General features: G+C 43.3%; 1 protein-coding gene across 19 annotated transcripts in view; it reads left to right on the forward strand.

Moving 5' to 3' along the window:
- CATSPERE (catsper channel auxiliary subunit epsilon) overlaps positions 1–27,542 on the forward strand; it is a 170,779-nt gene that overhangs the window by 133,267 nt on the left and 9,970 nt on the right. For 10 of the 19 annotated variants that reach the window (XM_074385437.1, XM_074385429.1, XM_074385427.1 and 7 more), the window contains 5 exons: positions 1,526–1,559; positions 1,629–1,708; positions 11,513–11,612; positions 15,836–15,922; positions 22,538–22,695. In XM_074385437.1, the coding sequence (XP_074241538.1) occupies positions 1,526–1,559; positions 1,629–1,708; positions 11,513–11,612; positions 15,836–15,922; positions 22,538–22,695 (459 nt within the window). Of the gene's footprint in view, positions 1–1,525; positions 1,560–1,628; positions 1,709–11,512; positions 11,613–15,835; positions 22,696–27,542 lie in introns of those variants that run through there. The other 9 variants (XR_012513619.1, XR_012513616.1, XR_012513617.1 and 6 more) reach the window with 9 other exon arrangements.

Here is a 27,542-nt window from a genome sequence, read left to right on the forward strand (position 1 = left end):
AATTACTATTAGCATCTGTGTGTTTGGCTGGACAGTGGGCAGTCAGTTTTAACACTAAGTAAAATGTGTACATGGTACAATTAACTTCTCTGAAACATATAAGAAAAAGAGTCAGTCTCCCCCTTCAATTTAATTAGATAAACAAAGCAAGCCTCATTTATGTATAGGTAGTCTCAAATCCCATTGTTCCCTCTAATTCAAGGAAGACATACAAGAGTGTCTTTCCCTACATAATTTTTCTCAAATTCTACATGACTGAAGCCAGGCGCAGTGGCTCACACCAGTAACCTCAGCACTTTGGGAGGCTGAGGTGAGTGGATCACCTGAAGTCAAGAGTTCAAGACCAGCCTGGCCAACATGGCAAAACCCCGTTTCTATTAAAAATACAAAAAGTTAGCCAGGTGCGGTGGCTCAAATTCTACATGACTGTAGTTCAGCCAGTTAGAAGTAATATATTTACCCGGAAAGTCCTGACATCAACTAACTGAACTTTTTTCTAGATTTTATATTTAATTTATATTTAATTGTATGCATATTTATTTTTATTAATGTGATGTAGTAAAGCTATAACTAAACACAATTCTACTTTTACCTTTGTAAGACAAAGATCTTCATTTTTTATACGTTAAATATTTATTTAGCTGTCAAAATACAGAAGTCCACAGCCTCTGAAATTAAATGCTATTTAATTAAAATAAATGAAAGACTGTTTAACCAGTAGGCATATTGTTTAAGTGATTTCCTTAATTAAGGCAGGGTGGAGGAGTGCCACAACCTAGATGCTCCAGGTTGCAGCGCTTGGTGAAAGCAGTCAGTGAAACACAAGGATGAGAAGAAAATGTTTAATAGTTGGTGAGGATACACCTCTCAGTGTCTAGGTGGCAACTGTGCCTGAAAGGCAAGAATATGAAATAGACTCTGCCACTGTGATGGGAGTTTCCTGAGTCCGTCCCCTGGAGCGTGGTAAAATATATGGAACATGTGGCTGGTAACAGTGATTCAAGTGTGAGAACTGAGAAGACGGAATGTGAGGGAGGTGATTTTGAAGGAATAAGTCCTTGAGTTCATGAACGTGAAGCATTCCGCTGTAGTGAGAAATCTAAATTAGGAAATGTCTGAAGTTTTAAAACACACATCTATCGCTACTGATTCTGAAGTATCTTATTCTTTTATCTGCTAATATTCTGGAAGGAACTGCATTGGAATAGCACAATGGACATGGGCTTTATCATCACCCGTCCTTCTCAGTGGCAAAGGAAAGTCTGTAGCCTTGAGCGAGTCTCACACAATTTCCAATAGTACGACACAAAGAGAGGACAGTAATTCACACCTGAGTTGTTGTAAGAACGTGTTAGTATGTGTGGAAATCCATGTGGAAATGCCTGAAACATAGTAAGCGCTCAGTATCTCATATTTATCTACTTGACCTTTGTGATGCTTCCTTACCTAAACAAAGTCATGAGTTTAGTTTTTAAGTTTGAAAAGGGAAAAGAGAAATAAATAATGATGAATATCTTTTTTACAGGTCATATCTGAGGCAACCACTGTCTAAAAACTTGGTAAGAAACTATAAAATTTTGTCAGTGGACCAAATCTATAAAATCACTAAAGTATTTTTCCTTTTCTAGAAAGTTAGGTATAATTGGAAAGAATATGGCTGCCCCCTGAGGCTTGAGTTCACAGAAAAGTTTCACCCTGTGGTTCAATTGTAAGTATATTCTCATCAACATTTTTAACTTATATTGAAACTTTCAAACTAAAAGTGTAAAAACAAGACTAACTGATCATGCATCTAACGATACGCATTTTTGGCTACTCAACATATGTGAGACTTAGTTTTCAGTACTAGTTATACAAAGCTGGGCAGGGATGGTGCCTGCATGTTGAGGGACATTGCAGTTGGCAGCTGAGATTTCAGTGGGGAAGAGAGCTGAGAGCCTGTCTTAAGAAAGCCCTTGCTTTATGCCCCTGAGTCTCTTCCCAAGCTCCTACCAGTACCCCTACCTATTTCGTAGGAACTACCCTCTCCAGGTGATAAAACTCCTCTTTCCACAAGCCAGTAGTAAATGAAAGCTTATAAGGAAAGAAGCTAGATTCCTGACAAGTACACTGGGGACATTTCAAAAATATTATTCCTAACTCAGTTCTTATAGACAAAATTCCAGCCAGGCACAGTGGCTCACACCTGTAATCCCAGTGCTTTGGGAGGCAGGATGGCCTGGGCCCAGTAAACGGAGATCAGCATAGGCAGCATAGCAAAACGCTGTCATTACAAAAATTAAAGTAATTAGCCAGGCGTGGTGGTGTGTGCCTGTGGTCCCCGCTACTCGGGAAGCTGAGAGGGGAGGATCACCTGAGCCCAGGAGGTAAAGGAGGCAGTGAGCCAAGACTGTACCCACTGCTCTGTAGCCTGGAAAACAGTGAGAACTTGTCTCAAAAAACAAAAACAAATATTTCATCATAAGTGATACAGTTTGTTACAAAATTTAAAATGTAGAAAAAATATGAGGTAAATGACTCATATTTCTAAATTGTTTGCTATTGTCAATAGGTAATAATGAATATTCATTCGTGTACATGTTTGGACACTAGTCCAGGTATGCTGTTAAGACAGATTGCTGGAAGTCAAATTCCCACATCTAAAGTACCAAAAAAATTTTTTAGTCAAGGCTTTCAGCTTCTGGGGACCTCTTAGCCTGCAGACAGTTTCTGAGATCTCTCAAGGTGGGTAGATATAGAAGTAATGAATCAGGCACTCCAATTTAGTTTTGCTACCAGAACTCTTCCCCACTGGGGTCCCGGAGGCCTCCACCAGCATGGTCTGGCCTCTACCCCTTGCCCATGGCACTTCTGAGACTCTGCTGTGCCCTTTCCATCTCAAATCATACTCCAACAGCCTGCATCAGGGCTCTCCGTGCCATCCGGCTAATCTGCTTGCTTTCTTAGTTTTGATCTTCTTCTAGACATCTAATCATGTCACTGCTTTTCCTGGGCACCCAAAGCACAGCTTTCCCTGCCAGAGGTCTAGTCTATTTGTATTTTTGTTTTGAGTTATATCATGCTTAACCCCCGCAGGGTTAAAAGATCTTAATCTCGGCCGGGCGCGGTGGCTCAAGCCTGTAATCCCAGCACTTTGGGAGGCCGAGGCAGGCGGATCACAAGGTCAAGAGATCGAGACCATCCTGGTCAACATGGTGAAACCCCGTCTCTACTAAAAATAAAAAAAAAAATATTAGCTGGGCATAGTGGCGTGTGCCTGTAATCCCAGCTACTCAGGAGGCTGAGGCAGGGGAATTGCCTGAACCCAGGAGGTGGAGGTTGCGGTGAGCCGAGATCGCGCCATTGCACTCCAGCCTGGGTAACAAGAGCGAAACTCCGTCTCAAAAAAAAAAAAAAAAAGATCTTAATCTCTGTCGGAGAAGTATACTCTCAGTTCATCATTACTAAACAGCTGCCTTGCACAAAGCACTGTGCTAGGCCCTGGAAACTGAAAGATGAGTGACAGGAGTTCTACCCTCAAAAGCAGAAGAGTCTGATAAAGCAGATAAACATATGCACAGATATGCTAAGTGTAATGATAGAATGGAGCAGTGTGGGTGGTTGGTCTTGAAACTCAAAAGATTCCAACCCAGCTATAAAGAGAGTGGGGCTCTGGGAAATGTTCCAGAAGACTTGCACTTGAGCTGAGTCACTGAGTCTTAAAGGATAATATTTCGCTAGAGGCGGAGGAGGGAAGGAGAGAAGTGGAGAGAGTAATGTTGAATTCCGCTGGGTAAGCCTTTTAAGTAAGACAGATAGTTGGAAGAAGAAAATGTATAGTTCAAGCAATGTGATACTGTTGAGGCCTAAAGTCAAGTCCTGAAGTCTCAGGAGAAGCCGGGAACCTAGCTAGGTCGATTCCAGACCACGGGAGGCCTTCTATCAAGTCTTATGGTAGAGGAGCATGATCAAATATTTGCTTTAGCTGGTTCCCTCTGGGAGAGGTGTAGAGGATGAATTTCAGAGAAACAAATCTAAGTAGGGAGACCAGCCGGTCAACTGTATTGGTAGTCCGGTGAGGTGGGAAATCAGCAGGACTTGTTTTCACAACCCTGCAGATCAAAACAAGATGTAGACAAGAAACTGGCCAAAGCTAGCCAGGACTTGGAATTATAATGCATTTGCATAAGACATGCCCAGCAGCACCATGACAGCACAAATGCCATGGCAATGACTCAGGAGTTTTCTTATATGGTTCCAGGAGGTCCCTGCCCCTTTACTAGAAAATTCCTGAATAGCCATCCCCTTATTTAGCATATATTTAGGAGTATAGATTATAGCTAGCCAGCAATCTATGAGTGCCCCTCTACCTGTAGGACAGCCCTGCTCCATTTACAGAGCAGCCATTTTGCTGTACACTTTGCTCTAATAAACTTGCATTCTTTCACTGTCAGCTCACTTTTGAATTATTTCCTGAGCAAAGCCAAGAACCCTCCCAAGCGGAACCCCAAGTTTAGGGTTCACCTGCATCACTAAGAAGAGAAAACAGATGACTGAAATAACAACAAGGACAGAGAAGAATCCTATATAAGGAAGTCAGTGATTCTATAAACCGGGGCCTCTCGGGGGGTGAGGGCAAAGGGAGGGACAGCATTAGGAGAAATACCTAACGTAGATGACAGGTTGATGGAGGCAACACGTATTCCTATGTGACAACCCTGCATGTTATGCACATGTATCCCAGAACTTAATTTAAAAAAAAAAAAAAAAATTAGTGATTATAATAGGCAGGGCTGGATAATGGATAGATGTGGGTGGTAAGGGAAAGAGAAGGAGGAAGGTGAATGACTCAGAGGTGACATCAGTTAGAAGGGATCCTCCACAAACTTCCACCACCGTATCTGTCCACCTTCAAGAAAATGTTCCAGGAACTCTGTCTGCCCTCCTCTGACTACAGATGGGCTGTCTGGGTGTCTGTCTCAGGCCTGTCCCTCCATTTGTAAGCTAGGTCCCCACCGGCTTTCCTGATCAAGAACACTATTCCTGAAATTCTCTTCCTCTTTCTCCTGCATCATCAACTTTTCCCTCTCTGCTGACTCATCATACAAATATACAGGCCTTTCTCCCGCCAAAACGTAAAGCCAAACAAATTCAACAAACACAGTCACAAAACAAAGAAACAAACAAACAACCATCTCTTTACCCTACTAGCCCTTCAGCTTCTGTGGTCACCGTCATCAACTCTTCTTCCATCCTCTCCCCAATCGCCCTCAGTCTGGCATTTGTGCTCACCACTCCATTGGCACTGCCAGCCAACATGATCGGTGGCGTCTATTCAGCTAAAACAGTGGCCAGTGCTCAGGTCCCACCTTCCTTGATCTCATTAACAAGAATTGACAGTTAGTCACTTGCTCCTACGTGAAACATGTTCTTCCTCTGGCTTCCAGGATAGCTCATTCTCCCACTTGCCTGCTTCTTTGCTGGTAGCACGCTCCTAATTCTTAGTTCCTCTCTGATTTCTTTTTTCTTTTTCATGATCTGGGATTTTGTTTTTAATTTTCTTGAGTCTTATGATCACCTATAACTCATAGTTTTGTATATGCCTCCTCTACTTTAATCCTTCTAATAAGTTGGCAAAGCACCATTGCCAATCACACATCACAGAGAATAGCTGTTTAAAGACAATCCTAGCTAAAACTTAGTCTGACTTAGTAAAGAGTTTGAAAGCAGTTTAACTTGCAACTATTTCTTGTCACAATGACTTTTAAAAGGTGATAGATGTCATCTATAAATGTGAGAAGTGTTTTTATTTGATATTACACATAAACCATTAAAATGCCTTTTAATAAGTAAAAGGCAGCATTTTAGATACAGGGAATTCTAATTAGATTAGCAGAGTTAAGACGAAAACCATAAACAATGCCATCTTATCTTAAGCCCTTGTCTTTCACTGGCAAGTGAACACAAATTAAAAAACAGGTGAGTCTTGCTCAGTTCTGAGACAGTGCAAGGATTTCTCCAGTATTAAAACATATTCAGGCCGGGCGCGGTGGCTCACGCCTGTAATCCCAGCACTTTGGGAGGCCAAGGCGGGCGGATCACAAGGTCAAGAGATCGAGACCATCCTGGTCAACATGGTGAAACCCTGTCTCTACTAAAAATACAAAAAATTAGCTGGGCATGGTGACACGTGCCTGTAATCCCAGCTACTGAGGAGGCTGAGGCAGGAGAATTGCCTGAACCCAGGAGGCGGAGGTTGCAGTGAGCCGAGATCGCGCCATTGCACTCCAGCCTGGGTAACAAGAGCGAAACTCCGTCTCAAAAAAAAAAAAACATATTCATACTAAAATATATTCATGTAACTTTAGTCATACACATCCAACTACAAATCAGTCTCCAATAGGTTTGGGGATGCCATTCTCCTCCTTGTGAAAAATTGAACATCACTCATCAGGTCCAGTGATATCCTTAGAAGGGGAAATAGGTGGAGCATTTACTGAGTCCAAATTACTGTCAAAATTTGCAACACTGATCATGTTCCTTTAACCAGAAGCCAGTCTTACTTATCAGGGCTGTCCAACAAAAATATTCTGCCAGTCACTCATGAGCTGAATTCCGGTGTATGGGATCAGTTACTCTACAGTACACATGAAGTCATGAGATCATTCTGGTCTGTGAGTAAGTCAGGCCGTGGCCAATTCTTCCTGCCTTTTTAGCACCAGTGGAGATCATTTTTGCCCCAGGGGTGTCCTTCTTGGGACTCTCCAACTGCTCCATCCATGTCTCCTCTCCATAGATGACACCTTTGTTCTCACTGGTGTCTGTGGAAGAGGATCCAGACAGCTCATCTGCCTTCCACCCACACAGACCATGGAGACTGGGCCCATCTTATGCTTGCCTCCCTTCTCCACAGTGTGGCACTGGACACACTTCCAAACAAAAATATGTTTGCTTTTTTCAGCATCACCCATATTTAATTACCTCTTTTGTCACTTGCACTACAAAGGCTCCCCCCACTTAGAAGCTTGGCCCCACTCCTCCACCCCTACCCTCTACCCCCCTCCCTCCCCCCCTCCCTCCCTGGTCTCTTAGTGTTGGGATGCCCCAAGGCTCAGGGATTTCTTTTCTTTCCTGTATTTTAGCTTTCTCTTTGAATGTCATCATCCAGTCGCATGGGCCTAGATGTCTCAATATATTGATGTGCCCCAACACTGCATCTACAGCCTGACCATCTCCCCTTGTATCCATCAAGTATACTTAGGCTATGCTGCAGTAACAAATAAACCCTAAAATCCCAGTGCCTAGCTCTCCATGTCATAGTCCGATATACAGACCAACATCATCTGGTCCCTCCCACATTTGCCGCCATGTGTGGGAAAAAGACTGGAGGATTGTATGGGATGTTGTAAAGGCTCAGGGCTGGAGGTGGTTCCACCCACATGCCTTATCCAGAACCTATTGCCATGGCTCAAATCTAACTGCAAAGCGGCCTATAAAATGTAAACACATACAGTTCCTGAACCCCAGACTCACACATCCACTGAGATGTTAAATACACATATCATTTTTCCACTTAGATGTTGGATAGATATATCAAACGTAACCTGTCCAAAACTGAACTTTTGATCTTCCCCTCAAAACCTGCTCCACCGATAGCCTTCCCTATTTTAAGTGATAGCAGCTCCATCCTTCTTGTTGATCTGGCCAAAACTTTGGAATCTCCCTGACTCCCCCCTCTCTCTTATACCCTACATTAAATCCATTAGCAAAGCCTATTGGTTCTATCTGTCAACACCTGCCATGACACTGGCCCTGGCCATCATCGCTGACCTGGATCGCTGCTCTCTCTGTTTCCACTCATGCGTCCATATAGCAGCAAGAGTAAAGCACTGAAAACAAAGTCAAACCACCCTGCTCCTAAACTCAAATCCTCATCACTGAGTAAACGCCGAGCCCTCACAGTGACTTATGAGGTTCTGTTTGCTTTTCTGCCTCTGCCACATTTCTGCTATTAAACGCCACCTCACTCATTCAAACGCAGTGGAGCAGCTTCCTGATTGTTCCTCAGGGAGGAGTAGTTTGCATGAAACGGTGAGAACAGAAGCCAGACTGCAGGGGGTTTACAAAATAAATTAGAAGTTTACAAGTAGACGCAAAGGTAGTCTACACTTTTTTAACTTTTGGCTGGAAAATAGAAGAAAGAGGCAGGAATTTACCTACAGAGAAAAACACAAATATGATTTTGATTTTCTTAAAGAGGAAAGATACGTGAGCTTGTTTACAGTTTGAAGATAAAGAAAGGAAGGTTAAAAATTAGTCACTTTGATTATAGTAATAGAGCAGACTGAGGTAAGTTGAGTCCCTCCCTACCCACAATAGACATGTCATCCTGGATGAAACATGACAGAAATCTTTTGTACATAACTAAGCTTGAAAGAAAGAAAGCACACTCTCCAGAAGTGAAGAGAGAACTGAAAGTTAGAGCAATGCTCTTCAGCCTGTCTGTGTATCAGCTTACGAGTACTGGCTCAGGATAATGGAACTAGAAATTAGAAGCCAGGTTTTAAAGCTTTGTGAGGCCAAGAGGCTCTTTGATAAATTCAGGATATATTAAGAGCTACCTAATCCAAAAAAAAAAAAAGAGAGAGAGAGACAGAGAGAGAGACTAGAAACTCTGCTTAATGCCCAGGTCAGCCACAAGGAAAGTTGTAACCTACGTGAATTCGTAGGCAAACCTTCCACAGACCCCCCAGGGTCAAGGCCCAGGAAGTTATGGCATCAGAATACAGAAAATTAAAGTCATGGCTAATACAACAGGATAGCCACAAGGATTTGTCTAACAGGTTTGCAGGTCCACAGAGAGGTCTCTTTCCCACTTCCCAAAATGGAGCTGCCATCATGGGAAAGTTACAAATTGCAGGGAAGAGTTGCCAACTAGAAACATTTCTGCATTTCTTAGGCTTCATTAGTATTATACCCGACATTGAAAAAAATTGATGAAAATAAGTCATGCTTACATAGATAAGTATTGTTTCAAATATTTTCAATGGTATAAATAAAACATTATAAAGATCTTTACAAACCCAGAAATTACAGGTCATGTAATTTATACTTATTGCCACTAGATGGCACTGTAGCACATGGCGCTTGCAAAAGATGCCTGCTCAGTTCAATTAAGATTTTTTTTAAATAAAACATACGGCTTGCAACTAGTTCTTCATAATTTAAGAATATGGCCAGGCATGGTCGCTCACACCTGTAATCTCAGTGCTTTGGGAAGCGGAGGCGGGAGGATGGTTTGAGGTCAGAAGTTCAAGATGAGCCTCGGCAACATGGTGAGACTTCCCATCTCTACAAAAAACCGTAAAATGTCCTGGGTGTGGTGGCGCACACCTGTAGTCCTAAAGTTAGGAGGACCCCTTGAGCCCAAGAGTTAGAGGTTATAGTGAGCTATGATTGTGCCACTGCACTCCAGCTTCAGCAACAGGGCAAGACCCCACCTCTAAAATACATATAAATAATAATAATTTGAGAGTCTGATGACTTTTGGAAGATGTAAACACCCTGCTCTTTCCAAAGCTGCTGGAATTAGAGCTTTGCTAAAGCCTGACCCAAATCTCTGAAACTATACAAAAACGCATGTATGCCTACACACGTGTGCATCGGTCTGTAGCGAAAGGGTCCCAGAGCTCTCATTCGAGTTTTACAATTCCCTGTGGCCTCCCTCCCGTCAGAAAAGAAGCCAAACACCCACTCTCCAATCCCTAGCTAGTCACACCTGTTTGAGAACTAACCTTGTGAGTTCATTTCCTTACAATTTCTCAAAACTAAATAGGATGCGCAGAAAATAACCTCTCAGGTACCACTTCCTGACATTTAAAATGTTTGTCCCAGTTTGTGAGAATGGGACAATAAATGCTTTTTTTTTTTTTTTTTTTTTTGAGACGGAGTTTCCCTCTTGTTACCCAGGCTGGAGTGCAATGGCACGGTCTCAGCTCACCGCAACCTCCGCCTCCTGGGTTCAGGCAATTCTCCTGCCTCAGCCTCCTCAGTAGCTGGGATTACAGGCACGCGCCACAATGCCCAGTCAATTTTTTTTTTTTTTTTTTGTATTTTTAGTAGAGACGGGTTTCACCATGTTGACCAGGATGGTCTCGATCTCTTGACCTCGTGATCCACCCGCCTCGGCCTCCCAAAGTGCTGGGATTACAGGCTTGCGCCACCGCGCCCGGCCTATAAATGCTTTTAATAACAAGGGTTGGATGGTAGCACATTGTAGCAGCCCTGCAAGGCCAGATACAACTGCGACAGAAGCAGAGATGTGGGCAGTGACTAGGGGCCGCTGTCGAGGAGCTGCTATTTTCTGTGCACAGAGACAGAGCTGTGAGTGAAGCAAGCTTTATCAGAAGGTGGGGCGACGGGCCCAGAGCCAGCGGCCTCCAAGCAGGTGCCTGACGCTAAGGTCCTAAGTGAAATTCTACCCAATTTCATTCATAAATACGTGAGTAACTGACAGAGAAGGAAAACATGTAACCGTTTTTACAGCCGCAAGTTCTGGTATACAAAGGCACGACTTCATCACTAACTGAACTTTGAGCTCTGATCTCAAGCCTCTGTGTTCCCACGGTCGCAGGAAAAAAATATATTAATATGAAACACCACAGCCCCTTTGAAAACGCAGTTTGAGGTAAAGGAGCCCACTGGGGCTGTGTCTCAGGCTCAGCGTCAAGGCAGGGGCACCCAGTCCATCTCGGACTCCCCTTGCTGGTGCCTGCTGTTGGTAGAAGTCGTCATCCATCCTCTGAGCATGGGCGAGGCATGACTGTAGATCCAGGGAGCTCACAGGCTGCAGCCGCCTCAGCCCTGCCTCAGCTTACCGACGCCTCTGATGCTTCCACACTCAGCCACACCTTCCAGCTGGTTCCTCCTCCCAGGGGCCTCTGCAGCTTCTCCATTGCCATCACAGTCATTCTGTGGTTTCATTCTCTAGTATATCTAGTACACAATAAGCAGCCACTGAATATATGAGCTAGAGGACACCAGGGCATCCTGCTCTGCCCTTGCTCTATCCATCTCATCCTTCTGTCTTTCTCCCCGCTAACACCCATGACAGCAGTGCCTAAGCTACCTTCACCTGATCAACAGATGGCCCCTGTCCAAGGAAGAGAACTCAGAGTTCCAACTGGTCAAAAAGTAAAACATTTCTCCTTCATTACTATCAGGTTTTATTTTGAGAGCTGAATGAAATAACATCTGTGTATTTCATCCAGCTGTCAAAAGACACATATACAGTAGGTACTGTTATTATTTTACAGAAAAAAAAATCGAGACGTCAAGAGTTTTAGCCAGTAGGTAGCATGGCTGAGCGGTCTAAGGCACTGAATTAAGAGTTTAAGTAACTCCCCCAGAGCCACAAAGCTATAAAGTGACAAAGCCAGCACTTAAAGCTAAGCGCATCTGACTCGGAAGCTGGAACTCTTAACCACTCGATTTCATATTAAACTGGTATCTTTCTGTTTGCTGTTTCTTTCAGATTTGATGATAACGGCTATGTTAAAGACGTTGAAGCAAATTTCATAGTGTGGGAAATACACGGCAGAGGTGACTATACCTTTAATAATACAATGGCGCAGGTATGGCATTTTTGGATTTAACCAGAATTTAGCATGCAACTAGACAATGTCTTTCTGTTTTAAATTTATATATAAGCAATCTAAGGAACATAGAAAAAGGCAGCGGTGGGTAGAAAAAAAATCACCTCTAAATTAAATTCTATGGCTACTAAAATCCACTTATGAAAAAAAGAAGATGTTGTCACATAAGACAGACATAAAGGGGTCAGAAAAAATAAAATAACATTTATAGTAGGATGATGCAACTCTGTGAGTCTTCTTTTCTCTCCACACTGTATTCAGGGTTTGATTATTTATGGGTTTACTTTGGCTTTAGGGACATATGTCACTTTTGTACTGAGTCAAACGGACACTCCAGGCTTCATCTCGCTTGACTTGCCTGCATCATTCGACGCCCCCCCACCCCCCGACTTTGGCTTCAGTGTCCCTACACCCTCCTGATTTTATTCCGCCCACCCTGACTGGCTGCTCTTGGCCTCCTTGAATCTCTCTTATTCTATCCTTTCACTCTGTGGGCCACAGAGTGGCCTTACCACTCCCAATCCACACATGTCCCCTCCCTGTGCGGGCCTTTCTGCCCTGAGGACCTCCCGTCATGATGGAGTCTCTCTAGAAGTTCCCAGCACTGATTTCTAATATCCCCCACAGATTTCACTCTCAAAAAAAAAAAAAATAGGGATGGTTCTTTCCAAAGTAATGTTCTTATATACCAGACACCTTAATTATCCAGAAGTATAACTCACCTAGATGGCAGCCAAGAGAACTGGGTTCCACGTGCCACCCTCAGAGTACTGCAAGAATTCTCTCTCTCTCTCTCTCTCTTAAGTCTTGCTCTGTTGCCCAGGCTGGAGTGCAGTGGTGTGATCTTGGCTCACTGCAACCTCTGCCTCCTGTGTTCAAGTGATTCTCCTGCCTCAGCCTCCCAAGTAGCTGAAATTACAGGCATGCACCACCACACCTGGCTAATTTTTGTATTTTTAGTAGAGACGAGGTTTCACCATGTTGACCAGGCTGGTCTTGAACTCTTGACCTCAAGTGATCCACCCACCTCAGCCTCCCACAGTGCTGGGATTACAGGTGTGAGCCGCGGCACCCAGCAATTGTCTTTCAATTATGTAACCAAATACATCCATCCCACCCCACATTCCACCTGTGCTTGTTCAGCACCCAGTGTGTCAGTTCTCCTGGTCTGCTCCCTCTGCACAGTCTCACGCCTGTACTGTTCTATCCATCTTCCCCCTTGGCCCTGACCCCCGTCACGCTCTTCCTTCACAGACCTTTCCATTATACTTCAAAGTTAAATGCTCTAGATCCTTCTTCAGTAAAAGTGCCTCAGAGGATAATCTCTTCCTTACCGTTCTATCACACCAAGAATACTCTTTCTCTCACCCCATATATTTAAGGGTGAGATTTGGGGTTGATGTTCTCCCTCAGCCATAGTATCATTCCTACACTTGGTCTTAGCCAAAAGGCCACCAAGAGATCTGGTATTATTTCCAAGTCATTATCTCTTCGCTCTAAGTAAAACTCCATTTATTTGAGCCTCCTGCCATTCAGTTGACATCTATGCCATCCCTACTTACTGATATCTTATACTCAGAACTGGATCTTTTCTTACTGCCCTGAAAACAATCATAGCTGACTCCTGAATTCTGCCATCCATCCCATGGGGTCATTGCTGGGGAGCTTTCTAAACAGGGACTACATTTCCCAGACCCATCTGCATCTCAGAGCAGACCTCAAGTGATTGCCTCCCTCAGCCTGCCAAAGTGCTGTAACTTTTTTTCTGGAAGTGATCAGCTCCAAGATAGGAATTGAGCAACTCTGATACAGGCATGGAGAAAACAGAAGATGGGGCTTGCTATCTTTCTTTTAGCAGAAAGATAAAGCACAGGAGGGGCCATATGACTGGGTCTCATGGCTGGAATGTGAGCAGAAGTCATATGTGTCGCTTCCAGATGAAATGCTTAAGAAGGACTCACGGGAACCTTCCCACTTTCCATCGTACCTCTCATCAGTGTATTATGGCAACAAGTAAGGCTGGAGCTGACGAGAGCTGGAGTGCGAGGAGCCACTAGACATCAAAAGCTTTGGTTCCTAATTTACCGCTTTGAGGAGAGGCACCATCAGAACCATCTAACCAGGGGCATCTGCATTGGACTATATGTGATCAAGAATTAAACTTGGATTCTGTAAATCCCCTGAGAGTTGGGATTTATTATTGCAGCACATAGAGACTATCTTGACCAATATAGCTGCCCTCATTAAAACTGCATTTAAGGACTTGGGGTGGTGGCTTACACCTATAATCTCAGCACTTTGGGAGGCTGAAGTGGGAGGATCGCTTGAGCCTAGGAGTTCTAGACCAGCCTGGGCAACACAGTGGAACCTCATCTCCACACACACACGTTTTAATTAGCCAGGCATGGTGATACACACCTGTAGTCCCAGCTACTCAGGAGGCTGAGGCTGCAATGAGCTGTGATCATGTCACTCCATCCTGGGTGACAGGGCGAGATCCTGTCTCAAAAAAAAAAAAAAATTGTATTTCAGTTCAAGCAGTTCATCCTCTGACCTCAACCCCCAATTCTGTAGCTCTCTCACGGTTATTCACACTACTCCAGCTTCCTACTTTCTCGCATACAACCTGGACGTCTGCGGTACTGAACCTTCTGCTTTCTCCTTCTCACTCACTCTCGTATTTCCTCCCTTTGCTTCCTATCCAGCTTGAGCAATTCTCCACCACCATCTTGCCAATATCTATTTCTCTAGTTCTATCTGTATTTCATTTTCCCCAGTATTTGTTTCTGCTTGCTGTTAGGGCAACTTTAAACACCCATCTTTCTGCTTTATCCATGCCTGTATCTGTTGCTCAATTCCTATCCTGGAGCTGATCACTTCCAGAAAAAAAATTACAGCACTTTGGGAGGCCAAGGCAGGCAATCACTTGAGGTGACTCCGAGACCAGCCTGGTCAACATGGTGAAACCCCGTCTCTACTAAAAATACAAAACTTAGCTGGGTGTGGTAGCACACCGCTGAAGTCTCAGCTACTCGGGAGGCTGAGGCAGAAGAATCGCTTGAACCCAGGAGGTGGAGGTTGCAGTGAGCCGAGATCATGCCACTGCACTCCAGCCTGGGCGACAGAGCAAGACTCCATCTCTGAACAAATAAATAAATAAATAAATAAATCTTGGAAAATTATCAATAGATAGAAACGTCTTTCACCTAATGAAATATAGATACAAAAAATTATAGCAAATATTATATTTAATGGTAAATATTTGAATACTTTCACTTTGAAATCAGGAACAAAACAAGGGTGGCTGTTATCACCACTTCTTTCTTTTTTTTTTTTTTTTTTGAGATGGAGTCTCGCCTATTGCCCAGGCTGGAGTGCAGTGGCATGATCTCAGCTCACTGCAACCTCTGCATCCCAGGTTCATGTGATTCTCCTGCCTCAGCCTCCCAAGTAGCTGGGATTACAGGTGCATGCCACCACACCCAGATAATTTTTCTATTTTTAGTAGAGACTGTTTTCACTGTGTTGGCCAGGCTGGTCTCAAACTCCTGAACTCAGGTGTTATCACCACTTCTAGGCAACGTGATTCCTGAAGATCTGCGTAATAAAGAAAAAAATAATAAAAACAGGTATAAGGATGGGAAAGAAAAACATGAAACTGTCCTATTGACAGATGACACAACTATTCACATGAAACAATTCAAATTACTAAGTGAGTTTAAGAAATTTTCTCAGCCAGGCATGGTGGCTCATGCCTGTAATCCCAACACTTTGGGAGGCTGAGGCAGGAAGATGGCTTGAGGCCAGGAGTTCAAGGCTAGCCTTGGCAACATGGCAAGTCTCCATCTCTATAAAAAATAAAAATGAGTCAAGCATACTGGCGCATGTCTGTAGTCCTGGGTACTCAAGAGGCTGAGGCAGGAGGATCACTTGAGCCCAGGAGCTCGAGGCTGCAGTGAGCTGTGATCATCACAGCGTTGCAGCCTGTGCAACAGAGTGAGACTGTCTCAAAACCAATTCTCTAGACACAAGATCAACATACAAAAACCAATTGTCAATCTTTCCTCTGCATATCGGCAAACATTTAAATAACAAAAGTTTTAAAAATACAAAATGTTCAATAGCATAAAACATTAAATATTTAGAAATAAGTTGATATGAAAACTTCTACCTACCCACATATATATGCAATATTTCCACAGAGTGGTTGTTTACATACAGCACAGACATGGGACTCAATGATTAAACTTAACGAGCACCTCCCGTTAGAAGAAGTCTGGGGACCTGAGGTAAGAGAAACATTACCTTGCAAATTGTTGGTTTTGAATAACTAATCTGGCACTTTGCTATTAACAAAAACTTGATAGAAATACTTAGGATTTCAATTTGTTTTGGTAAATCAAATCCTATTTTTATATTGAATTGTATCATAGCAGTTTTTAAATGCTTCATCTTAATTTCTGTTTGATCTTTTGTTGATTCTATTTTAATTTTCACTGCTGTAAATATGTGTTTTGAGATAACTAAATGTCTGTTAAACATGTAAAAACATCAAGAGTGAGTGTTTGTAAAGACTACCTAGCTCCCTGACTTCTTCCGGTTTTTACTGAAACATCAGGTCATCAATGAGGATTTCCCTGGCACCATATGGAAAAATTTAACCATCACGTTCATGAAAGCCCATCCCTCCCCTCCCTATTTTCTTTCTTTTCTTTTCCTCTTTTTTTTTTTTTTTTGACCGAGTGCAGCGGCACAATCTCAGCTCACTGCAACCTCCACCTCCCAGGTTCAAGCAATTCTCCTGCCTCAGCCTCCCAAGTAGCTGGGACTACAGGGATGTGCCACCGCCTCCAGCTAATTTTTGTGTTTTTAGTAGAGATGGGGTTTCACCATGTTGGCCAGGCTGGTTTCAAACTCCTGACCTCAAGTGATTCACCCGCCTCAGCCTCCCAAAGTGCTGGGATTACAGACATGAGCCACCTCGCCCAGCCTCCCTCCTCTACATTATTTAATATCATTAGCATTTATAACTATATGACACATTACATGGCCTACTTTTAAAATCTTGTTTATTATCTAGCTCCCTTACTAGAAGGTAAGCTCCATGAGGAAAGGAAATTTTGTTTTGTTCTCTGCATCTAATCTATTGTAGGTGCTCAATAAATATTTGTGGACCAAATTAATTAATTAAACATGATATACCTATTATAAAGAGTACTTTTCTAGTATTTAAAAATCATAAGGGGACCAGGCATGGTGGTTCATGTCTGTAATCCCAGCACTTTGGGAAGCCAAAGCGGATGGGTTGCTTGAGCCCAAGAGTTCAAGACCAGCCTGGGCAACATGATAAGACACCCATCTCTACAAAAATTACAAAACAAAAAAATTAGCTGGGCAAGGTAGTGCATGCCTAGAGTCCTAGCTACTCGGGAGGCTGAGGTGAGAGGAGCACTTGAGCCCAGGTGGTTGAAGTTGCAGTGAGTCATGATCGCAGCTTTGCATTCCAGCAGGGGTGACACAGTGAGACCTTGTCTCAAAAAAAAAAAAAATTAAAACATTAAAATCACAAGTTGCACCTCAATGCTACTGATACTGCTGATGTGGGGACTACATTTAAGAACAATTGAAATAGTAGCATACAGTCTAGAAAGACTCTGGAGTGCCCATGCCAGGCCCTAAATGTTCAATTCTACTGCATGAGAAACATAAAGCTCACCACTGAGAGGGTGAATTCAGTCTGAAGCCTGAATATAATAGAAAGCAGGTACCCACAAAGACTAGGTGTGCCTTCATGAATAAGGCTACACTTACTGAAGGGTGTCATTATTACACTGTGTCTTAACATGGCACTCAGGGCAGCTTTATTCCTGAAACATACATCTGAAATGAAATAGAAAGCCTTCCAGTTCTTGGAGCTACACTGATTGCTACATAGTCTTTCTGATTCTACAAGAATGAATGACACCTACATTTTTTAATAATCAGGGAAGTAGCTCTGGGAACTGTAAATTCTTAGGGAAAAGAGCTGAACAGCTCATAAGCTAAAGTGGCATCTTCACAGGTTCTCCTGTTAAGGTTGGAGATTGAGAAGGAAAGGGAGAATACGGATGCTGAGCGGTTGTCTACATCCATATGATAGAGAATTGGATTTGAGTTTCTTGATGTGGCTGAAAATACTAGACTGAGAAGTCCTTGGCTAAAAATTGAGTATCATGCATGAGGCTAGGGGAGTTGTTGTTTTTTTGTTTTGTTTCTTTTTGTTTTGTGATGGAGTTTCATTGTTGCCCAGGCTGGAGTCCAGTGGGGCGATCCCGGCTCACTGCAACCTCCGCCTCCGGGGTTCAAGCGATTCTCCTGCCTCAGCATCCCAAGTAGCTGGGACTATAGGCACCCGCTGCCTCACCCAGCTAATTTTGTATTATTTAGTAGAGACGGGGTTTCACCATGTTGGTCAGGCTGGTCTCCAACTCCTGACCTCAGGTGATCCACCTACTTTGGCCTCCCAAAGTTCTGGGATTTACAGGTATGAGCCACCATGCCTGGCCAGGAGATTTGTTTCCTAAGAGACTGGGTGATTTGATCAAGTGGACTTTCACATGAAAAAAGAAGGAGGAAAAGACAGTAATGGCAGGGAGGGGAATTTAATAATATAATAGGAAATGTCAGCAGTGAGTGATACCTTTCTGGCGGTGACACAGAAAAAAAGAGCAAGACTCAATAGATACGATCATTCATATTAAGAAATAACTAAATAGGAAACCATATAAACAGTCCTGCCTGTCTGTATCCAAAGATGTATAATGATACAAGGCTATTACGTGCTTACTAGCAATGCTTTGTTGTAATGATATACACAGAGTTTCCGAACATTTAGACTATACCACATACTTTCCCAATTAAACTCATGTTAAAATTCCATCTCCAATGCGGCAGCATTGAGGGGGGAGCCTTTCAACGGTGATTGGATCATGAAGGCAGAGCCCCGAAAAGTGGATTAATCCATTCACAGATTAATGGATTCATGGGATAATGGATTCATGGGTTTCATGGGAGTGGGACTGGCAGCTCTATAAGAACAGGAGGAGAGACCCGAGCTGTCATGCTCTGCCCCCTTGCCCTGCGATGTCCTGTGACACTTTGGGACTCTGCAGAGTCCCTACCAGCAAGATGGCCCTCACCAGATGCCACCCTTCCACCTTGGACTTCGCAGCCTCCTGGGAAAGGAATGAATTCATTTTCCTCATGAATGACTCCCGTTTCAGGTATTCTTTTATAAGCAACAGAAAACAAACTAACACACAGTGAAAGCCTCCTCGGCTCGGCACACGTTGTCCATCCACGCTGGGTTCCTAGAGCTTTCGCAGCTGGCACCCCCCTGCACATGAGTCAAGCTGTTGAGCCCCTCCCCTGCTTTCTTGGAGTTTCCTTCCCTGAAAGACTGCCACCAGACAGGGCAAGCATGGCAACACGGGCACACAAAACATTTAGAGTCTTTACAGTGATGCTAACTAAAGCCAGAGGAAATATGACAAGCCTGTCTTCTGTGAAAATTCCTCGACAATACAGGTCAGTACAATGCTATGCACAGCAAAATTCTGTTGGTCTTGTGATCTCACCCTTTGCTTTTTATACAAATATCTTCTACACTTTTCCCAGAAGTCTGTCAAAGCAGGGCTGGAACATACATGTTCCCTGTCCCTGACTACTATGTACTTCCTCGGTCTTTCACATCGCGGTACCACTGACGTGAGGAAGGAACCCATAGCCAACGCAGCCAGGCAGGGTGTACCCACAGCTGAGCAGCAAGTGGGCCTTCTGCTCCGTTCAGTCAGACCGTGTTTTTGGCTCAGCCATTGCTTGTGGTTACCAGAATATAAATGGTAAGCCACCTTCTCCTCCTAAACTTTCTTATTTTGAAAATCATTTTTTATTTTCATTTTTACTGTGTAATATATGCATGTAAAACTCCTCCTCATCTTGATGGCCTACACATGTTACTCCTGACTCAGTTATGTAACATGTTACATGTTTATCTGCAACGCATGTTAGCCTAAAATTTTATTACTCAAACGATTCTCGCTCAACCTGGCTGGGGCGCGGCCACTCTGCTGAACGACCTGTAAACACCGCTCTCACTGTTGCCTCCTCACTATTCATTCACATTCCTAGGAGAGAACTCGAGTTGGTGGAGCTGCCCTACCACCACCCCAGCTATGTCCTGGGGTAGGAGGCCAAAGAATCTGTGCCTGTCAGCTTTTGGAATAAAAGGTGGGGACTTGGAATTACCCTCACTCTCATGATTTCCAAGAGGAATCAGAGTTCTATTAAAAATGATAATGGATTCAGGACAGACCAAAAAAAAAGACAAATATCCACAAACATTGCTCTCAGGAAGAGGTGATACTGGAATCCTTTAATTACAGTTATACTGTTAAATTAGCTACAGACATTTCATCTCCTAGAATAAATGAAGAGTACAGTCATGCATCACTTAACAATGGGAATATGTTCTGAGAGATGCTTTGTTAGGCTATTTTGTCATTATGCAAACATCATAGAGTGTACTTCCACAAAGGTAGATGGTATTGCCTACTATATAACTAGGCTATAGGATATAGCCTATTGCTCCTGGGCTGCAAATATGTACAGCATGTTACTATACTAAATAATGTAAAGAAATGGTAAGTATTAGTGCAACAGGAATTTTTCAGCTCTGTTGTAATCTTATGGGACCACTATTGTATATGTGTTTTATCAGGGACCAAAACATTGCTATGCAGCACATGACTGTAACTGATTATTGGAATGGAAGTAATAGTACGTGGGATATGTCTGTATCCTCACATTTCATGATATCCAGGAAAGTAACAGCAGGCACAATCAGAATTATACCACACATCTGAATAAAACAGCTTGCAAAAATTTCAGGCTAGGTGTCATGGCTCATACCTACAATCCCAGCACTTTCGGAGGCTGAGGTGGGAGATTGCTTAAGTCCAGGAGTTTGAAATAAATCTGCGCAACATAGTGAGACCCCATCTCAAAAAAAAAAAAAAAAAAAAAAAAAGCCCAGGTACGGTGGCTCACCTATAATCCCAGCTCTTTGGGAGGCCAAAGCAGGCAGATCATGAGGTCAAAAGATCGAGACCATCCTGGCCAACATGATGAAATCCCATCTCTACTAACAATACAAAAATTAGCTGGGTATGGTGGTGCACACCTGTAGTCCCAGCTACTTGTGAGGCTGAGGCAGGAGAATCGCTTGATCCCAAAATGTGGAAGCTGCAGTGAGCTGGGATGGCACCACCGTACTCCAGCCTGGCGATAGAGCGACTCTGCCTGGAAACAAGAGTGAAACTGAGCCAGGCATGGAGGCACATTCCTCTAGTCCCAGCCTCGTTGGAGGCTGAGGCAGGAAGATGGCTGGAGCCTAAGAGGCAGAAGCTTCAGTGAGGTATGATCATGCCACTGAACTCCAGCCTGGGTGACAGAGTGGGACCCCCTCCCCAAAAACAAAACAAAAAACACATCAATTCAACAAATATATCTTGACTACTGTGTGTCAGACTGAAGATACAGGCTCAGTAATAAGCTTAAGCAATAAGCTTCCCTCTAGAACTTGTAATTATCACCATCTAGTCATGATAACATTTTTGTCCATGGAGTTGCCATGAGGAAGTCTCTTTGAGACTATGCAAGAGCTGATTGATCGCAAAGCTCTATTGACTGGGAAGTTGTTCATGAAAAAGAAATACTTCAAGATACGTAGAAAAAAGAAAAATATTAGTGCATTTTGTGCTGCTATAACGGAATTCCAGAGACTGGGTAATCTATAATCAACAGAAATGTATTGGTTCATAATCCTGAATGGTGGGAAGTCCCAAGATCAAGGGGCTGGCACCTGGTGAGGGCCTTCCTGCTGCATCATCAGATGGCAGAAGGCAAAAAGGGAGAGAGGGTGAGGGCGAGTGAGAGGGCAAGCAAGAGGGACTGAACTCATCCTTTTATAAGGAACCCACTGCGTGATAACGGCATTAACTCATTCATGAGGGTAGTGCCCCTGTGATCCAGACACCTAATGGGACCCATTAGACCTCACTTCCCATCTCAACTTTGGGGACCAAGTTTCCAGCACATGTACTTTGAGGGATGCATTCAAACCATAGCAACCTTGAAGGATGTTGATAGACAAAAGCTCAGATACATCCAAAGTAATTGCCTTACAAGGTTTCTTGTTTCCTTCAGATGAGAAGCTTTCAGAGATCAGGAATGGTGGAGGAAGAGTCCTTTAAGTAGGGTGTGAAAACATACAGGATCTAAAAGAACCCAAAAGCAATGCCATGTAATAATAGGATCAGATATCTGCAAGTTGTAACAATTTTCTTTCATTTTATTTGTTTTAACAAAGTAACTTTTTAAAATACAGGCTTGTTTCGTCTGTGTTTTCAAAAAGGCAAGCAAGAGATGTTTTGTGTCTTGAGACCCATAGGAAGACACAGTAATAGTAATGGGGATAAATGAAGATCCGAGGGGAAGATTAAAAACCCAAGCGTATACCATCTTGACTGTTGTTTCTGTACCTTATGATCAAAATTGTTTCTATCCCCAGTTAAGCATCTTTGGAGGATTTTGTATTTTGTTGATTTAGGAAAACAATATGCTTACCTATTCTCAACACTCTAATTTAATTGTTTATAAATACAACATTTGCTTTCCCTAAGCTTCATTTTTTATTAAATTTTAACCCAGTAGAGCTCTTAAAATGCTACAGAGCACTGCAAGGGTAAAACAGAAGGGAAAAGCCATTGCATCTCTAAATAATTTTTCAAGATAAATGAGACGATAATTTTGCTTATCAAAGTCATAAAATGACCTTAAGATTTGTGTCTTTGTTTCTTGTTCAGAACTATAAACACTGTTTTTCCTATGGCATTGGAAAACCAGGAGACTTAAATCAACCATACGAGATTATCAACAGTTCTAATAGGAACCACATATTTTGGCCCATGGGCCATTCTGGAATGTATGTATTTCGTGTGAAGATCCTGGATCCAAACTATAGGTGAATATACGTGTTATTATAACAGTTTTAGCATTGTTTCTTTGAAATGAAATTTTTATTTATTTGATGCCTACTATGCATTCAGTCATTGTTATTCTTGTTATTTACATATTTGCTTTTTCATTTTATAGCAATCACATGAAACATTCTATGTGGGTAGAATATTTTATGCTAAGTGTTAATTAAATTAATCAGTTTACGATTACATTCTGAGGACTTTCCTGTGTTCAGCTGCCGTGAAAGATCCAAATATAAGCACAGTCTCGTCCTTCAAGGTATTTACAATTAAGCTGCCTGGAGAAGGAGGACTAGGGGGAGGGATACACATAAAAGCCAAGAAAAGTTAAATCCGAGCAAGATACAGGAGATATTTTTATAATTATTTGCATTATTGACAGGCACAATGGTAATTCAGACATGGGAACAATTCATACTATTTTGAGCAGTAAAAGAAAACTTTCTGGAGAACCCAGAACAACAGGAGAATTTACATTGCCAGAAGACTGGAACAGACGCTTTCAGTGAGAGAAATCACACTAATAACGGAATGGAGCTAAACATTAGCAAAACGTTAGCATATTGTTGATGGCTCGCGGCGGCGCAAAGGAAGGCAGACAGTGCCCTGAATGAGGAAGTTAGAAAACAAAGGAGGGAGACGCACTTAAGGCAGCTCCGAATGTTTAAGAAAGTTTCAGCCCAAGTCCTCGAGACTTTGGTTAGTGTCTTCACTAGGGAGGTGGTGTGATGGAAGCACAGTTCTAGGGAAATCAGCCTGAGAATAGCACAAAGAATGGCACAGAAGAAAAATAAACTCTGCATGGATGATGGAGAAGGGTGGCGTTAACAAGGAAGAAGGTCAAAGGAAGGCCGAGCGGCCGTAAGAATGGAAAGAAGAGAAAAGAGTCTAATGACAGGAGATTACATCGATCTCATGAGGCAAATACAGAAGGAATCGAGAGAGTTTCATGTTTTCTAGACCAGGTGATTAAAATAATGGTATTTTCTTTGACCACAATAGGTCATGGGGTGGTTTTTCTTTGGGTGAGGTATTGAGATAAGAGTTCTGACTTTGCATTTGAGGGGACAATGAGATATCTAAGTGAAGATATTCTATATACCAGGCGTCCCCAAACTACAGCCCACGGGCCGCACGCGGCCCCCTGAGGCCATTTATCCGGCCCCCCGCCGCACTTCAGGAAGGGGCACCTCTTTCATTGGTGGTCAGTGAGAGGAGCACAGCATGTGGCGGCCCTCCAACGGTCTGAGGGACAGTGAACTGGCCCCCTGTGTAAAACGTTTGGGGACGCCTGCTTTAATATATATTTCTCAGAATTTGGTAGATCAAGTAGTCATAAAATAGATAAGCAAGTGGGGAATGTGAATAAAATTATTAATTAACTTGACCTAAGTCAAGAGATACATAAAATGGAGTCTCAGCTTATCTAGGAATTAAGACCCAAAGTCAGCACATACAAAATTACTTTTGATTTCCCATAAAAGGTGTCATGCTGGAAACTGAAATAGCATCTCTCGGTGAGTCCAATAGAGCCAGTAGTTCCTGCAGCATTTGAACAGATCACCGTTTCTTTTGTTTTGGCCCACTTGAAATACTCGATCCCCATGTTAAACCATGTGGTAGTAAAAATGGGTGCTGTTTCCCTGTTAATGCTACAATCATATTTATTGCGTAAGATGTTCACATGTGAAAGGCTCAGCAGAACTAAGACCAGCTATGGAAAGGGAAGATTCAAACTTCCCATCTCTCATTCACTTTGGAATAGAAGCACATTGAGTGGGTAGTGGGGAGAATCTGCCGCATCTCACAGTACCTGCAGAGCACACACACTCTCTTCCAGTGTCTAGAGAAACACTGTAAGTGGCAATAATCTTGTGGTGAACCAAATATAAAATTTTAACAAGTGAAAGAACATAATTTTATAGGCTACAATTCAGGCTAGAAACTAAAAAATATAAATAGCCCTCAGTTTCTTACAATATGACAGATTGAGTGTTCAAGGAAAACCTTTCCTGTACAGTACATTTAACATGCATACACCTTTTAAAGGCACAACCACGCTGGTGGGAAACTAAGGGAATTATTTGTAGGCCAGACATTCCAAAAAAGTGCAAGTTCATTAGATCCTATTGGAGTTATCTAAAGAGACTCTACCCTCCCTGGGGTTATCTGCGTATCCCTGGTGACCTGAATCACAAGGCAGCATGTAGGGGAGAGGGGAGAAGTGCGGGGCCCTAGCAGAGACAGAGATTGGATCAGAAAACCTGAGGCTTTGAAGGGCAAAATCCTTAGGGAAGACGGCAAGGATGCATGCCTGAATCAAGCCTCTAACAAGAAAGCCTATGCTTTGAAGTTCTGAAGCCAGGTACTGATTTCTCTTCTCTAGCTATGGAAGTTCTAGATGAGGCTGGGTGTGGTAGCTCATGCCTGTAATCACAGCACTTTGGGAGGCCAAGGTGGGTGGTCACCTGAGGTTAGGAGCTCGAGACCAGCCTGACCAACATAGCAAAACCCCATCTCCACCAAAAATACAAAATTAGCCAGGTGTGGTGGCAGGCACCTGTAATTCCAGCCACTTGGGAGGCTGAGGCACAAGAATCGCTTGAACCCAGGAGGTGAAGGGTGCGGTGAGCCAAGGTCTCACCATTGCACTCCAGCCTGGGCAACAAGAGCAAAATTCTGTCTAAAAAAAATAGAAAGAAAGTCCTAGATGGCATTGTCTTCCAATAGAAGGCTGCTTCACCCACGCTGAAAGTCTGTTGAGTAGCGTAGCCGCCTTCATCTGTCATCTCAGCCGGATCTTCCGGGTCACTTCTGCAGCATCTCCGTCAGCACGTGCTGCTTCGCCTTGCGCCTTCATGTTATGGCTTCTTTCCTTAAGCGTCATAAACCAACATCTCCTTGCTTCAGACTTTTCTTCTGCAGCTTCTTCCCCTCTCTCAGCCTTCCTGGAACTGAAGAGAGCTAGCGCCTTGCTCTAAATCAGGCTTTGGTTTAAGGGATGTTGTAGCTGGTTTGATAATCTGTCCAGACCATTCAAACTTTCTCTGTATCAGTAATATGGCTGCTTTACTTTCTTATCATTCGTGTGTTCACTAGAGTAGCACTTTTCATTTTCCTTCAAACACTTGGCATTCACAATGTGGCTAACTGTTGGTGCAAGAGGCCTTGCGTTCAGCCTGTCTCAGCTTTCAATGTGCCTTCCTCCCTCTGTTTAATCATTTCTAGCTTTTGATTTCAAGTGAGAGACATGTGCCTGTTCCTTTTACTTGAACACATAGAGGCTATTTTAAGGTTATTGACTGGCCTAATTTCAATATTGCTGTGTCTGAGGGAGTAGAGAGGCTGAGAGGAGAGATGAGGATCGGGGTCAGTGAGCAGGCAGAGCATACATAGCATTGATTAAGTCCGCTGTCTTATATGGGCGCAGTTCATGAGCTCCCGGACACCCTCATAGTAACATCAGAGATCACTGACCACAGATCGTCTAACAGATATAGTAATGATGAAAAAGGCTGGCATGCTGGGAGGCCAGAGTGAGAGGATAGCTTGAGACCAGGCGTTCAAGACCCGCCTGGCAACATGAGATCCCATCACTACAACAATTATTTTTAAAAAATACTATCAGGCATGATGGCATGCGTCTGTAGTCCTAGCTACTCAGAAGGCTGAGGGGGAGGATCACTTGAACCCAGAAGGTCAAGGCTGCAGTGACCTGTGACTGTGCCACTATACTCCAGCCTGGATGACAGAACAAGACCCTGTTTAAAAATAATAATAATAATAATAATAATAATAATAATTGAGGCCGGGCACAGTGGCTCACACCTGTAATCCCAGCACTTTGGGAGGCTGAGGCAGGTGAATCATGAGGTCAGCGGATGGAGACCATCCTGGCTAATAGGGTGAAACCTTGTCTCTACTAAAAATACAAAAAATTAGCTAGGCATGGTGACTCGTGCCTGTAGTCCCAGCTACTTAGGAGGCTGGGGCAGGAGACCCACTTGAACCCAGGATGTGCTGAATACAGTGAGCCAAGATCATGCCACTGCACTCCAGCCTGGGCAACTGAGTGAGACTCCATCTGAAAAATAAAATAAAAAATCATCGAAATGTGAGGATTACCAAAATGTGACACAGAGACATCAAGTAAGCACATGATGTTTATAAAAATTGAAGCTCTGTGGTAATCCTGTATCAAGCAAGTCTGTTGGTGCCATTCATAGCATCTGCAAAGCACAATAAAGTGAAGCCCAATAAAACAAGGTATACCTGCATGCATGCTATTTCTCCTTATCCACAGATTTGCTTTCTAATAATTTCAGTTACTTGCCATCAACAGTGGTCCAAAAATATGAAACGGAAAATTCCAGAAGTAAACCATTCAGAGATTTTAAATTGTATGCCATTCTGAGCAACATGATGGAATTTAGCACTGTTCCACCTCGTCCAGCCTGGGATGTGAATGATCTCTTCGTCTAGTGTATCAGCGCTATGTGCACAAGCTGCCTCATAGTGACTTAACAGCCATCCGGGTTATCAGACCGGTTGCAGCGTTAAAGCAATACTGTTGTGTTCAGGTAACCCTTACAAGGCAGTGCTCGACTTACGACCACGGCCAGGTCCGCGAAACGGTCGTAACACGATTTGGTCGTAAGTTGAGTAGGCTCTATGTACAGTTGAAATGGTGCACGCGGAGATGGTAGTGCTGCCAGAAGCTGGTCCGCACTGTTGTACGCCCAGCTGGGCAACGTTTGCGCTGCCAGACGCGGAGCCGCTGTGGCTAGCGATTGTGGTCGTCAAGTCGAATGGCCATAAGTTGCATAGGTGG

Source organism: Saimiri boliviensis, chromosome 14 (genome assembly GCF_048565385.1).
Source record: "Saimiri boliviensis isolate mSaiBol1 chromosome 14, mSaiBol1.pri, whole genome shotgun sequence".
NCBI lineage: Eukaryota > Metazoa > Chordata > Mammalia > Primates > Cebidae > Saimiri > Saimiri boliviensis.